We start from the raw sequence: 14,915 nt of genomic DNA, 5'->3' as shown, positions 1-14,915 counted from the left end.
AGAAAAACAGTCTTCAAGAACTTCATGTTCTAATAGAAGAGACCTCTTGGTACTAGGTACACAGAAGATACATGGATGGTATATGAAAGGCATTATGAGAGAAGCCCATATTAGCAGTTAAAGGGACCAGGGAAAGGGCTCTAGTAGAATGTGAGATTTGAGGGGCGGCCAGGTGGCGCAGTGAGTAAGAATACTGGCCCCAGAGTCGGGAGACCTGGGATCGAATCCGGGCTCAGATACTTAGCGCCACACCCAGAAACAAGGCTGTGTAACCTTGAGCAAGTTACTTAACTCCGATAGCTTTAAAAAAAAAAAAAAGGTGAGATTTGAGCTGAGTCTTGAAGGAAGCCAAGGAAACTAGTGGTGAAGGGTATGGGGCAGAACATTATAGTCACAGGGGACAGTCACTTTAAAAACACAGATCAGGAGAGAGAAGGTTGTGTGTGAAGATCTGCCTTGAGCCAGTATAGCTGCATTGTAGTATATATAGAGCAAAGTCAAGTGTGAGAAGATTGCAGAAGTAGAGGAAGGGGCTGCATGAACTGCTTGAGCAGGGATGGGTGTGTGATGTGGGCAGACCACTGGCAGCTATTTGGAGGATAGACTAGAGAGGGAAAATCCCTGGAGGCTAATGTCATAGTCCAGGAAAGAGTTGAGATCTTAAACTAGGTTTTGGGGATATGAATGAAAGATGCTTGGAAGGTAGAATGGACAAAAATTGGCAATAAATTGGATATGTGGGGTAAGTGAGAATGAGGATTGAATGAGCATGAGCCTTGGGTGTGTGTCTGGAAGGGTGGTGGTGTCATTGATATTAATAGGGAAGTTTGGACGAGGGGTTGGTTTGGGAGGCAAGGTAATGAATTGTTTGAACATAACGAGTTTGAAATGCCAATGGGACAGTCATTTCAAGATAGACATAAGGCAATTGGTGGTGAGGACCGCCTCTGAAGAAACATTAGGAATGGAAATGTCGATCTGAGAATACTCTGCACAGACGTGATGAAGTCACTAAATGAGATAGTAGACGAGGCATGCTTAACTTTTTTCATAGTCCCTTCTTCAGTCTGGTCAAACCTACATTCCCCTTCTCATATTAATGTTTTTAAGTACTTAGAACAAAATACATAAAGTTACAGGGACTGGGGTAAAGGCTTGGAGACACCAGGGTTAGCTGGCAGAACATGGATCAAGAACCACCAAAGGAGACTGAGCAGGAGTGATGGGACAGAAAGGAGGATCTAGTCAGTCAATTAGCAGGGATTTGTTAAACACGTAATTAAGTTCATGGGATATAAAGTAAATGCAAAAATAGTTCTTGCTTTCCTGAAACTGATTTTCTAGTGAGGAAGAGAACAGGGGCAAGTGCATGCACAGATATGTGTATGTGTGCATGCGTGTGTGTGAGAGATATTGTTGTTGTTGATACATACTAAGTTGGTTCAAATTAATCTTAAATAGATATAGATTAACCTGAGAGGAAAAGCCCTGGTAGCTGGGCTGACTAGAAAACATCTCCTTTAGAAGCTTGTGCTTTGAGCTGTTTATGGCTTGAAGAAAGCCAAAGATTCCAAGAGGTGGAATTGTAGAAGGAAAGCATGCACTACAGGGAGAATGTGTGGCCAGTGCAAAGACGAGAGATGGAGCGTCACCCGTGAAATGCAAAGAGGGCACAACGTCTGGCCCATAGAGTTGTAGTGGATGGTAAAGTATAAGAAGACTAGAAAACTACAGAGGCTGGGTTGTGGAGAGCTTTAAATGCCACAGGAGTTTGGATAGTGGTTTGAGTAGGAGGGATAACACAATCAGATTAGTACTTCAGGAAGATCACTCTGGCAGCTTTGTGTGGGATTGAATGATGTGGGGAGACAAGACCAGGAGACCAATTCAGAATCTCACAAGAGGTGGTGAGTTCCTGAAATGAAAGTCTTGGACCAATAGTCCATGCACAGACTGTTGGTTCTGTGCATGGAGAGAAGCAGACAAATATATGAGAAGTTTTGCAAATAAAAAGGATGAAATTTGAGTTCTGATTGGATATATGGGGTGAGGAGTCAAGGGTAATGTATAGGTTGCAATTCTGGGTTCCTGGAGGGAATGTTATGGTGCCCTCAGTAGAAATAGGGAAGTTTGGAACAAGAGATGTGTTTTGGAAAGATACTTTTATTTTGGACATAATGAGCTTGAGAAACCTATAGGACATCAAGTTCAAAATGATGAGAAAGCATTTGCTGAGGTGGGACTGCGGCTCAGAGATATGGATCTGGGAAATGCATAAAAATGACAATTGTACTCATAAGAGCTGATGAGGTGACCAAGTGTAAAGCCAAGCACGAGCAGCTTTCCAGAGGACTGCTGCTGTGAACAACTTTTCAAGGTTCTGATTACACAGTAAAGTGAACTCTCTATTCAATAACAAATCAGAGCAAAACATTCACAGAAAATCAAGGTATAGCATTCACAATGTTATAACTTATCACAGAAAATCAAAATACAGCATTCAACATGTCACAACTCAAAAACTTATCACTAAAATGGCACATAGTATTCAACAAAGTACATTCATTTAGTCACTCAATCATTTAGTAACTCAATCATTCAATCATCCTTAAGGAGGCTTGTCACAAAGTACAAAAGTCAAAGTTCTCCACCCCTAGGTCACAGTAAATCATAATCTTCTCAGTCAGGACACAGTATCCAACTAAAGTCTTCTTTCAGTTTGAACTCAACACAGATCATTGACATAGAAATCAACACAGACCCACCAACAAGGTCCAAGAGATCAGCACAAATCATCAGTAAAGTCCCAGGACCTCCAAAAAACCCTCCTCTAGGACTTCTGTAAACATAAAACCAGAAAATCCTCTTTCAGGGCTTCCAGTAAGGTCCCAGGGCTTCTGTACAAAGTATCACAACAAACATCAACACAGACAGAGTGCTGGGATACCACAAGTTTTCTCCTTGACTCTGCCACCATAAGAGTCCTCTTCTCAGTTCTGCTGTCTCTAGCCTGGGGCTCTCCTTATATATGGTCATTAGCTCCTCCCATTCCTGTTGCAGGAGTTCATTAATTCTAGGGTTCACACGTTAGGTTTCTTAACAGACTTGATACAAGGCTCAAAAGAAACTTGAACTGAAACAAGTTGTGAACCACTTCTGTGCTTGCCATTACACCAAGGGAGAGAATATAGAGAGAATAGAACTCAAGATGGAGCCTTCAGATACATTCCCAAAGAATGGGCCTGACGTGCTAATTGATCAGTTAAAGGAGATTGAGAATGAACCATCAGTGAGATTTGCAGGAGACTCAGGGGAAAGCAGTGTCACAAAAACCTCATGTAGCATTCTTTACTTTCAGCCTCAATGAAGAGTGAAATCACAGGTGAATTGGCTTCTTCATCAGGTGTATCAACTCCTGTCTCTACAAGTTCAGCTGCTGATTCCACAGGTCATGATATCATCACTGAGCAGCCCAGGTCCCAACATACTTTACAGTCAGACTCTGTTGATCTGACTGGTTGTGACTTGACCAGTGCAGCCACAGATGGGGATGAAGAGGATATGCTTAGTCGAAGCTCAAGCCAAATCAGTGCTGTCCCATCTGACCCTACTATGGATATGAATGATGGGACCCAGGCTTCGTCACCTATTAGTGATAGTTCACAGACAACTACAGAAGGCCCAGATTCAGCTGTGACCCCTTCAGACAGTTCTGAAATTGTAAGTATGCAGTGGGTGAGGGTGGGGAGGCCCAGTCTTTTTCTGTGGGGCCTGACTTGTCTCACACCCCCAATCAATAACAGTGAAGAAATCAGCTGATTATACCTTTTACAGCTTGACCTTATTTTATAACTTCATTGCAGAAATCAACTTATTTTTGTTCTATAGATAATGGATTTCTAATAGTCTTTTATAATAATTTGGATTGAATGAATGCTACTAAAAATGTAATGTATTATGTATTAATAGGAAAATACTGCCTTTCATGGATCTAAGTTAAGTGAAAAAAAGTCCTTTTCATCTTAATTAAGTTTATCCATTTAATATCATAAAAATTTTATAAATTTGTATGTGTATAGCAGGTATTTTCATTTTACAGATGAGGAAATGGAGATTCCAATAGGTTGTGACTTGTCCAATGTCATAGTTATTTAGTGGTAGAACTGGGTTAGAGCTTGAATCACCCATGTCTTATCTCAGTGTTCTTGCCACTATACAACATTATATTATATATAAGGAATTTCAGACTGATTTGTCTTTGTGGACATTTGTGAGATATTTGATTTTTAATTAGGAACCATCATATTGAATTCTGAAGTTATCTTCTTGAACGATATAGGTATTAGATGGTGCTGAAAGCCAATATTCAGGAATGCAGATTGGACAGTTACAGGATGAAGATGATGAGTCATCAAATATTCTCCCTGATGAGACTCCAGACAATTTCAGAAACTCTACTATTGGTATGTTAATTTCAGCTGATAAAAGAGCAAGAACAGACTACATAGACATTTTGTGTTATCATTCTTTACTGTTTTTCTGGAAGAAATCTTTTGAGACTAATGTTTCATGACTTATTTATTCTGTGTTCAATCAACAAGTAGAATATACTGTGTAGTAGGCTTTGTTTTAGATATCAGGGATACCAAGGCAAAAATGAAATAGGCCTTGCCCTCAGAGAGCTTACATTGTACCAGGGCAACACATGTGTGTGTGCGCACATGCATGTGCATGCACACGCAGACACATACATATACACACATAAAATATTTACAAAATAAATACAAGGTAATTTGGTTAGGAGGCACTGGGAACTGAAGGGGTATCAGGAAAGTACCCATATAGAAGGACATTTTTGCTTGAGCTATTTGGTACAGTAGTTACAAAAATTCAAGATATGTTTCTTGGTCAATTTCCTGCACATCAGTGAAAATTTGTACTTAGGTATTTTCATAGTGCTTTTTCCTGTGTTGTTATGTGATGGAAATTTTATTGCTTACTTTCTTGTTACAAATTATAGTTTGTATATATAGTAGTTGTTTCTGTTTTGGTCAGAAACCCTGAGGGTCTTCCCCTCCTAGATTGATTATTTGTTTTTTTGGTGACTAGGTAAAAAAGTCCATTTTTTGCCTCATTTCTCACTTAGCCTTAATCACTGAATGGGTGTTGCCTAAGACAAACTGAGACCCAGGAAAGAAATTAACTTAAAAAGGCCACGGTCTTCCACTGCATCTGGGGCCACCTCCAGTGGTCTTGATCTGCATCTTGCCTCTGGACCCACGTGCTTTGGAGGAGTGAGGTTGGTGACTTTGCGTAGCCCTCCCTCACTTACATCCAGGCATCACTTTCCTGACGTCTTCGGTCCTCTTCCAGAATCAAGGACAAACAACAACAACAATGTAGGAGCTGAGCTTGAAGAGACTAGAGATTTTCTTTTAGTTCATATTTGTGTGTATGTATGTATGTAAGCATGCATTTGTATTTTAGTTGTAAGTCACTGTTAAAGTTATTACTTAATTGGGGTCTTTCTTTGAAGCACTTCAGCAGCCCCATCTCCTGAAAAGTACAGGACATAGCAGACAGCCATCTGATAGCAGTGTTGACAGATTTTTATCAAAAGATGAAACTGTGGAGCCAGGTGATCATGAAAACAAGGTGAGGTAGATAACTCAAAATACGTAAATAATGATTTCAAACTCTTGATAGGTAGATGGATTTCTGATACCTTCATTAATTTATTTTCTCATTTTTTATTTTAAAAATTGAATTCTATTATTTTTCTTTTTTTTTTTGCCTTTTGGAGGGCAGTTGGGGTTAAGTAACTTGCCCAAGGTTACACAACTAGTTTTTTTGTGTGGGTATTAAGTGTTGGAAGCCAGAACCAAACTTGGGTCCTCCTGACTCTGGGGCCGGTGCTTTACTCACTGCACCACCTAACCGCCCTCCATTATTTTTTCTAACAAACTTTTACTTTTATTCCCCTCTCCCCTCACTCTCCTGCTTGAATAATAGCAGCAGTGGCAAGAACAAAATAAACCCCTCATAACAAATATATATTGTCAAGTGAAGCAGATTCTTTTGTTGGTTATGTCCAAAAATAAATATTTCATTCAGCTTTCTGAGGCTATTACTTCTCTCTGGAAGTGGGTAGTATGCTTTTTCTTCATTCCTTTATAATAGTGGTTTGTCATTTCATTGATCAGAGTTTTAAAATATTTCAGAGTTATATCTCTTTATGATGTATAAATTCTTCTCTTCTGCTCCTTTTGCTTTGTATTAGTTCTTAGAGGTCTTTCCAATTTCTTCTGAAACTCTTTTATCATTTCTTATAGTGCAATGAAATTCCATTGCATTCACATATCATAATTTATATTTTCACTACTTTATGGTTAGTATTCTAGCTTTTCTTCTACCTTGCTTTTATTTATATTGTTCCCCTATCTAGAAAATCTTCCTCTTTCCTTTCTGCCTAACTAAATCCTTCCTATCTTTTAGAAGTAAAGTTATGTCCTTCTTACTCTACCATCCTTCTCTTTTCTAAAGTACTATGCCATTTACTGTCTATTATTTGTTTGGCATTTACTCCTATATAATTTTGTGTCTTTTTTTCTTATGTTTTTTTAAATACTTATTTGTTAGGCATTGTACTGAACTGATTGATAAGAATTGACCCTATCAGTTAAACTTTTGAATTAACTTTTCAGGTGCTTTTGCCATATATGTTGAACCAGTTTGTAAAAACCCCTTGAAGACATAATTTTTTTATTTTTCTTTTTTTTTTCTACACAGTGCTCAAAAATAGTTACCGATTGGTTTGTCTTATAAAGGTAAATAAAATGTTTATTTTTCTCGGTTATAGCCTTCCAGAATAAAGGGAGATATTGGACACTTCACTGATGGTGATTTGGCACCTCTAGTCCATTGTGTTCGGTTGTTATCCGCTTCCTTTTTGCTCACAGGAGAAAAAGGTGGTAAGTTTAATTAAGTTGGTATGGCAGAAGCCTACTGTGATCCCTCTTTCTGGTGTGGAGGTAACCCTGGGCTCTCAAAGACTATACTAATAGCATAAGTTCTGGCGGTTGTCATGATGCTGGAGAGGTTTGAAACAAGGTTCTGATGAGGCCACAAATGGTGTCTAGGAGCCAGCCTCAGTAAACACAGAGAGACTCATCAAAGCCATAGGCCATGGCATCCCATGAAATAAAGAACAATACAATATGGCCCTCAGTTCTGTGTGTTACCTTAAACTTCTTCATGGTGGTGGTGGACTGGCAGGGAAAGGGGGAAAAGACTTTTAGACCATCATCAACATTAACCTGATTATTCATACTTCACACATGAGGTCTTGTTAATATGACCAACAAGTAGACAAATTGTTGGAGAAGCTCAGTCATCTCAATCTCTACATTCTTGTCACAAATGAAACAAGAACAGAAGACATGGCTCCCTGGGAGTACAGCTCACAGGTACTCCTTGTAGATGCAAAGAAAGAGGTTGGTAGAGTTGCTTTTATTGTATGCCCAAAGGCGACAACAAAAAAAGTTATTTAATAGGTCATTTGATTATTATGTGAACAAATCAATGATACATTTTTGAAAAAAGACTACCACAAAGATAGTTGCAACTTATAATGCTAGCACTAGTTGCTTGAAAATAAAGAGAAAAATTTTATGAGGATCTTGTTAACACCCTCCAAATTAGGGTCCTTAACTTTTTTTGTGTCATGCTCTTTGACACTTTCATGAAGCTTATGGTTTTTTTCTCAGAATAATTTTTTAAATAATTGGAGGGAAATTGCAAAAGCAGCATTGTGTTACAATATAAACTTGTTTGCACACTCTTATGTTATGAAAAAGGAAGCAAAACCAGTTTACAGAAAAGTTTTGTAAGATATTCAACTAACATAAGTCATCTTTTTTTTTTTTTTTTTTTGCTTTTTGGAGGTGGGAAGGCAGGGCAATTGGGGTCAAGTGACTTGCCCAAAGTCACATGGCTAGTAAATGTTGAGTGTCTGAGGTTGGATTTGAACTCAGGTCCTCCTGACTCCAAGGCCAGTGCTCTATTCACTGCGCCACCTAACTGCCTCTATAAGTCATCTTAAACGCATTGTAACATGAAAATGGAGAAAGGACAAAAACAAGAGTTAAAATGGAAAAGATTTACAAAAATTATTATAGCAAATTATTTTTTCTGCCCCAGACAGTGGAACCAAAACCTTTATCTGTAACTTCATAGTACTCTATATGTTTGTACTTGAAGTGAAATGCCAGTTGAGACAAGAAAACAGCTGAATTTGGACCATGTATGTGTAGTGTGGGTCTTTGCTAGAGGCAACTGTTTTAAGTTGTTAAAGGATCAATAAATCAGTTATCTGAATAATGGGAAGATACCGTAAGTGTGGAAACATCTTAGAACTTATTAATATTTAAAAGGTGACTGAGAGGACATCACTAACTACTGACTGATGGGTGCCTACTTTTTCATCTATACAAAATCTTTATGGGGAGCCATCTATTGAGAATATCTTAGATCAGGATGTGTTTAGGGAGCTAGTTAGCCTTCTTAAGTGATATTCAACAGTATTTTGTTGAGAGTATAAGATGTCATGTTAATTGTTGATAATGAAAAAGGATTTGGTTCAAGGCTTAAAATGCGATACAGGTTCTTTTTGATAGGGTGTTTCCTATCCATATATTAAAATTATTTAGGGTTCCTTAAAAGACATAACTTATGAAATAACCATCTTCAGTTACCCATGATGATAAATGTCAGGCATTGCATGAAACAGGAAGGTGTATGCTCTCTAGTGATGACAGTAACTGTAGAAGATTCAATGTAGAGTGAGTTCCTGCAGCCACTGCAGTTCTCTAGGTCCTCCCATTTGTGGATACCATTGTGTTTATTGCATGAAGTCCCAGAATATTACAGAGCCTCCTTTGAAAATATGATCACTCAGAGGAGTTTGACCTGAACATCCACAGAGTAAAGACCAAGTGGATAAAGAATGTTTCATTCTTCTGATAAAAGCAAAGGCCCATCTTTTTTTTTTTGTAATTACATTTTAAATTTTTATTCAGTTACACATAGAAGCAATTTTTAACATTCTTTTTTAAAAATTTCGAATTGAAATTCTGCTCCCTCCCTCCCATCTCCACTGTTTGATAAGGGAAGCATTTGATATAGATTATATGTGTGCAGTCATGCAAAACAGATATCCTTGTTAGCCATGTTGTTCAAGAAAACAGGTACCAAAAAAAAAATCTCCAGGAAAAAATGAAGAAAGTAAGAAAAGTGTGCTTCCCTTTGCATTCCAACCCCATTAGCTCCTTGCTTGGTGGTGGAGAATATTTTTCATCATAAGTCCTTTGAAATTGCCATGGAATACTGTGTTCTTGTTCTTTGGATTGTTCAGCCCAACAATCACTTTCTATTGCTTTGCCACCACCAAAAGAGCTGATATAAATATTTTTGTATATATAGGTCCTTTTCCTTTTCTTCCTTCTAATTTTTTTCTTAAATCTCTTTTGGATACAGACCTAGTAGTGCCATTGCTGGGTCAAAGAGTATGCATAGACCTTTGGGTGTAGTTCCAAATTGCTCTTTAGAATAGTTTGATCAGTGTAACTCTACCAATAGTGCATTAGTGTCTATTTTTCCACATCCCTTCCAACATTTGTTATTTTCCTTTTCTGTCATATTATCCACTTCAATAGAAGTGAGGTGATACCTAAAAGTTGTTTTAATTTGCATTTCTCTAATCAAGTGATTTAGACCATTTTTTTATGTGACTATAGATAGCATTGATTATTTCATCTAAAAATTGCCAGTTCATATCCTTTGGCTGTTTATCAATTCAAGAATTGTAATTAATTTTAATATTAAATATTATTATATTTATACATTATTATATATAATAATATATTATTATATGACAATAATATATGTTACATATATTATATTTAATTTTATCATATAATACTATAATTATATATTATATAGAACATATAATATATAATAAATATTAAATTTTAATATAATACTAAATATATATTTATATATAAATATAAAATCAATTAATTGTAATATTAAACTTTGACCCAGTTCTCTATATAGTTGAGAAATGTGGCCAAAGGCCCATCTTTTGAATACCAGCTTTCTATTGGTTTTGCTATGTGGTGGGGAAACATAAAATTCGGTAGTCTCTGGAGAATGATAAATGAATATCACACAGAGGTCAATTGACCCACACATGGTGGGTTTCAGGTTGCAACATGTAACCTTTGAGGCATTTTGAAGAATGGGAGTAAAAGACATAAAGCAATTGTACCGTAGGAAGAGAAGAAACGTTGGTCACATGCTGGCAGATGACAAGTAGACAGCTATAGTTCCATTGAGAGGAGCTCAATGATGCAGATCACAACCTTTTATATTTCGATAGATGGCTGGTACTGAGTCTACTAGTCATAGGTTTGTGAGGGGAGGGAATGCTAGGGAAGAATGCTAATTTAGTGAATTTAGTTTTGTTTCTTAAAGTTAAAATTAAAATTTTAAGAAACAAAATATTCTTAAGCTAAAAGAGGTCCATTTTGTCTTTTTGCAGCATTGGTTCCAGATAGGGATGTAAGGGTGAGTGTGAAGGCTTTGGCAGTAAGTTGTGTTGGAGCAGCTGTGGCCCTTCATCCTGAATCTTTCTTTAGCAAGCTTTACAAAACCCCGCTTGAGACCATGGAGCACCCAGGTGTGTTGAGAGTTTCTTTTTCTACTTTAATCCTTATTTTGTAAAACATCCAAAGTATCCTATTTCTGTAAAATAATGTTGTATTTGAACAACTAACACTTTATAGTTTGAATCCATGTATTCTAGTTTTAGAGCAGGAATAATAGGAATATTTTTAGTAACTTGTAATTGGGTAGTATTCTAGCAGTTATATCTGCCTCTCAAAAATGTAAATGGTAGCAGTCTTGAATTTCTGCAATCATCCAAAATATTACTTGTAATATTGGAAAGATAAAAAAAGGAAACAGTAACAGATCTGCATATTAATTGCCTTAAAAATAAGTAAGACTTCTTGAAAAGAAAGCTAGAAAGATTATATATTGTGTTTGAAATATGTAGTGTTTTGAATAGGTGGTTCAGAGAACTCTGTACCTATTGTGTGCTGCATTCTTTTTATTGTTTTTAATTCCCTCCATTTTTATTTCTTGTCCATCTTTTTGTTAGATTTGTCTAGTTTTTTTTCTTTCTTTCTTTTTTTTTTTTTTTGCTTTTTGGAGAGGGGAAGGTAGGGCAGTTGTTGTTAAGTGACTTGCCCAAGGTCACATGGCTAGTTTTGTGTTAAGTGTCTGAGGCTGGATTTGAACTCAGGTCCTCCTGACTCCAGGGCCAGTGATCTATTCACTGCACCACCTAGCCGCCCAACTGCATTCTTTTTATAACTTAAAATCATCAATTATTTTAGCCCCTTCAAATTCACATGCCTTTCTTATTCAGGTTTTCTTAGGTTTGGGCTAGTGTTCAAAGTATGTGTTTTCAAAAACTTTTTCTCTGGATGTAAAAGTTTTAACTAGGTTTGAAACTTTGATGGTAAAGAAGCTTATATATAATAGGTGTGTGATTTTTTTCTACAGAGGATCAGTATGTCTCAGATGTCTTGAACTATATTGATCATGGAGACCCACAGATTCGAGGAGCCACTGCTATCCTTTGTGGAACCATTATCTACTCCATTCTTAATAAATCTCGCTTCAGTGTGGAAAACTGGTTAGCAGTTGTCAGAAGTTCAACAGGTAAAGGTTGACTTCTAAAGTTTTCTATGCCAAATGTCTCATTTAAAAATTGCCTTGAATCTCTTCTATTTAGTTTTATAAAAAAAAAAAATTATTTTCATCTTTTTTTGTTTAGGCAATACCTTTTCCCTGGTAGACTGCATCCCTTTATTGCAGAAAACTTTGAAAGATGAGTCATCTGTTACCTGCAAGCTGGCTTGTACTGCTGTAAGGGTGAGCATTATTCTTACTGCCCTATCTTTGTACATGAAGATCCTCCATTGTTCATAAGAGGGCCTCATTTGAGTGTTTCTCAGTGCCTGATCACTCCTTGCTCTCTTTCGCATGCAACTTTGTTTACTAGAAAGAGCATTAGTTTCTATCCCAGAAGACATAGGGTTTGGCCCTAATTCTGTCCTTTCTTCACTGTGACACTGAACAAATTGCTTAACTGCTTTATATCTCAATTTTGTTTTTTATAAAATGAGAATTTACTGAAAAAATTGTTTCAAGGGTCAAATGACATTGTTTTTCCAGGGCAGAGGTATCAAACTTGATTAAAATGTGATTGGGAAATGTTTAGCAAAATAAGCAGAAATACAACATAATGTTAATTTGTGGTTTTCTAAGTCATTCTGTGGCAGAGATCTGTTTCTATTTGATATGAAACTTGGGCATGGGTTCTTAACCTTTTTAATATTATGAACCGATGTCATGTCAGTCTAATGAAACCTGTGGACCTTTTCTCGGAAGAATATTTTTAAATGCATAAAATATGATTACAAAGGAAACCAATTATGTTGAATCACATTTATCAAAATATTAAAATAACAAGTTCACTGACTCCAGATTAAGAACTCTTGGTCTCAGGGATTCTTTGTTATTGTAAAACTTTGTACAAAGGTGAAGCTATAGAAAAACTTTGTGGAGATAGCCTAATTTTTAAATATTTCCTTTACTAAATAGACTTGCCACTGTAATTTTAGTAGATATTTTATTCATCCAAATGTGTGGTATATGAATTATCCCAATATATTGGTGTTTCAATTGGTTGTATTATGAATATAACAATCACATTGCTGATGTGTAGTGTCATGAGTGGTGCTATATAAACATTGAAAACTCCTGTTTTTCAGCATTGTGTCATGAGTTTATGCAGCAGTTGCTATAGTGAATTAGGATTACAATTGATCATTGATGTCTTGACTCTGAGAAATAGTTCCTACTGGTTGGTAAGAACAGAACTTTTGGATACTCTTGCAGAAATTGACTTTAGGTAAGTGATTATGCTTTAAGCATTCTGTTGATTCATTCACTGCTATATAGTGAGTGCATTTCTCTAATTAATCTGGCATAAAAATGTAAAGTCCATTTGTTAATACAGGTATTGAGAGCTATCATAATTCTATGAGTAAGTCAGTCTTAGTTTGTTTTTTTTTACATCACCAGAACACTACTTTTTTCTACCAGAATGCCATGCCATATAAAAATAGTATTCTTTTTTTAAAACAAAGAAAAGGAAGATGATAAAAGCAACATAACTGATCAGTACATAGTAAAAGTCTGAAAATATGTGTGTTGTGCAACATTACACCTTGGCGAAGGGGTGGGAGTGGCATATTTTCATATTCTTTCTATTTTTTCTTTTTCTTTCCTTTTTTTTGGTTCTTTTTAAAAATTTTTATTTATTTAGTTTTAGTTTTCAACATTTGTTTCCACAAGATTTTTAGTTACAAATTTTTCTCTCCATCTTTCCCCTACCCCCACCCCAAAATAGTAAGCCTACTGAATACCCCTTCCCCCAATCTGTTCTTTCTTATATCTTCCCTCATTATCCCCTCCCCCAACTTTCTAGGAGGACAAGATGGATTTACATACCCCATTTCCTGTATATCTTATTTCCCAGTTGCATATAAAAAGCAATTTCATTTGTTTTTGAAACTTTGAGTTCCAGATTTTTTTCCCTTCTTCCCGCCTTACCTACCCCCACTGGGAAGATAAGCAGTTCAATGCGTAGTTATGCAAAACATTTCCATAGTAGTTATATTGTGAAAGACTAACTATAATTCCTTCCATCCTATCCCATCCCCCACTTATTCTATTTTCTCCTTTGATTCTGTCCCTTTTCAAAGGTTTTTGCTTTTAGCTACCCTCTCCCCCAATCTGCCCTTCCCTCTTATCCCCTTACTACCTATTTTCCTGTAGGGTAAGATGCACAATTGAGTGTGTATGTTATTCCTTCCTTAAACCAAATTCAATGAGAGTAAGGTTGACCTATTTCCTTTCACTTTCCTGCTCTTCCCCTCCATTGTAACAGTTTTCTCTTGCCTCTTTTATATGAGATAATTTATCTCTCCATTTCTCCTCCCAATATATTCCTCTCTCACCTCTTAATTTTATTTTTTTTGGATATCATTTATATTCAACTCATCTTGTGCCCTCTGTCTATATGTATTTATACACACATATACCCTCCTATACATACATATATGTGCATATATACATATATATATACAGATATACACACACGTATATTTCCTTCAACTGTCCTCATACTGAGAAAAGTCTTATGAGTCACAATGATCATTTTTCCATGTAGGAATGTAAATAGTTCAACTTTAATAAATTCCTTTTGATTTCTTTTTCCTGTTTACCTTCTCATGCTTCTCTTGCTTCTTGTTTTTGAAAGTCAAATTTTCTGTTCAGTTCTGGTTTTTTTTTATCAAGAATGTTTGAAAATCCTCTATTTCATTGAATGACCATATTTTTTCCCTGTAGTATACTCAGTTTTGCTGGGTAGGTGATTCATGGTTTTCATCCTAGCTCCTTTGACCTCTGGAATATTATATTCCAAGCTCTTCGATCCCTTAATGTAGAAGCTGCTAGGTCATGTGTTCTCCTGATTATTTCCACAATACCCAAATTGTTTCTTCCTGACTACTTGTAGTATTTTCTCCTTGACCTGGGAACTCTGGAATTTGGCTATAAAATTCCTAGGATTTTGCTTTTGGGGAACTTTTTCAAGAGGCAACCAGTGAATTCTTTCAATTTCTCTTTTGCCCTCTGGTTCTAGAATATCAGGGCAATTTTGCTTGGTAATTTTTTTTTTTTTGGAGGGCAATTGGGGTTGTGACTTGTCCAAAGTCACA

The 14,915-nt window shown here is 36.4% G+C and overlaps 1 protein-coding gene across 3 annotated transcripts in view; it reads left to right on the top strand.

Moving 5' to 3' along the window:
• Window positions 1–14,915, top strand: part of HTT (huntingtin) — a 228,883-nt gene that overhangs the window by 58,844 nt on the left and 155,124 nt on the right. For all 3 annotated transcript variants that reach the window (XM_069070716.1, XM_069070714.1, XM_069070719.1), the window contains 8 exons: window positions 3,359–3,720; window positions 4,340–4,463; window positions 5,537–5,655; window positions 6,860–6,971; window positions 10,601–10,738; window positions 11,629–11,787; window positions 11,903–12,000; window positions 12,903–13,042. In XM_069070716.1, the coding sequence (XP_068926817.1) occupies window positions 3,359–3,720; window positions 4,340–4,463; window positions 5,537–5,655; window positions 6,860–6,971; window positions 10,601–10,738; window positions 11,629–11,787; window positions 11,903–12,000; window positions 12,903–13,042 (1,252 nt within the window). The remainder of the gene's footprint in view (window positions 1–3,358; window positions 3,721–4,339; window positions 4,464–5,536; window positions 5,656–6,859; window positions 6,972–10,600; window positions 10,739–11,628; window positions 11,788–11,902; window positions 12,001–12,902; window positions 13,043–14,915) is intronic.

Source organism: Petaurus breviceps, unplaced genomic scaffold, assembly GCF_028583685.1.
Source record: "Petaurus breviceps papuanus isolate PSGF00001 unplaced genomic scaffold, PetGlider_PUasm1.0 140, whole genome shotgun sequence".
NCBI lineage: Eukaryota > Metazoa > Chordata > Mammalia > Diprotodontia > Petauridae > Petaurus > Petaurus breviceps.
Note: the sequence above shows the minus strand (reverse complement) of the source record. Positions and strands in the feature narration are given on the sequence as shown.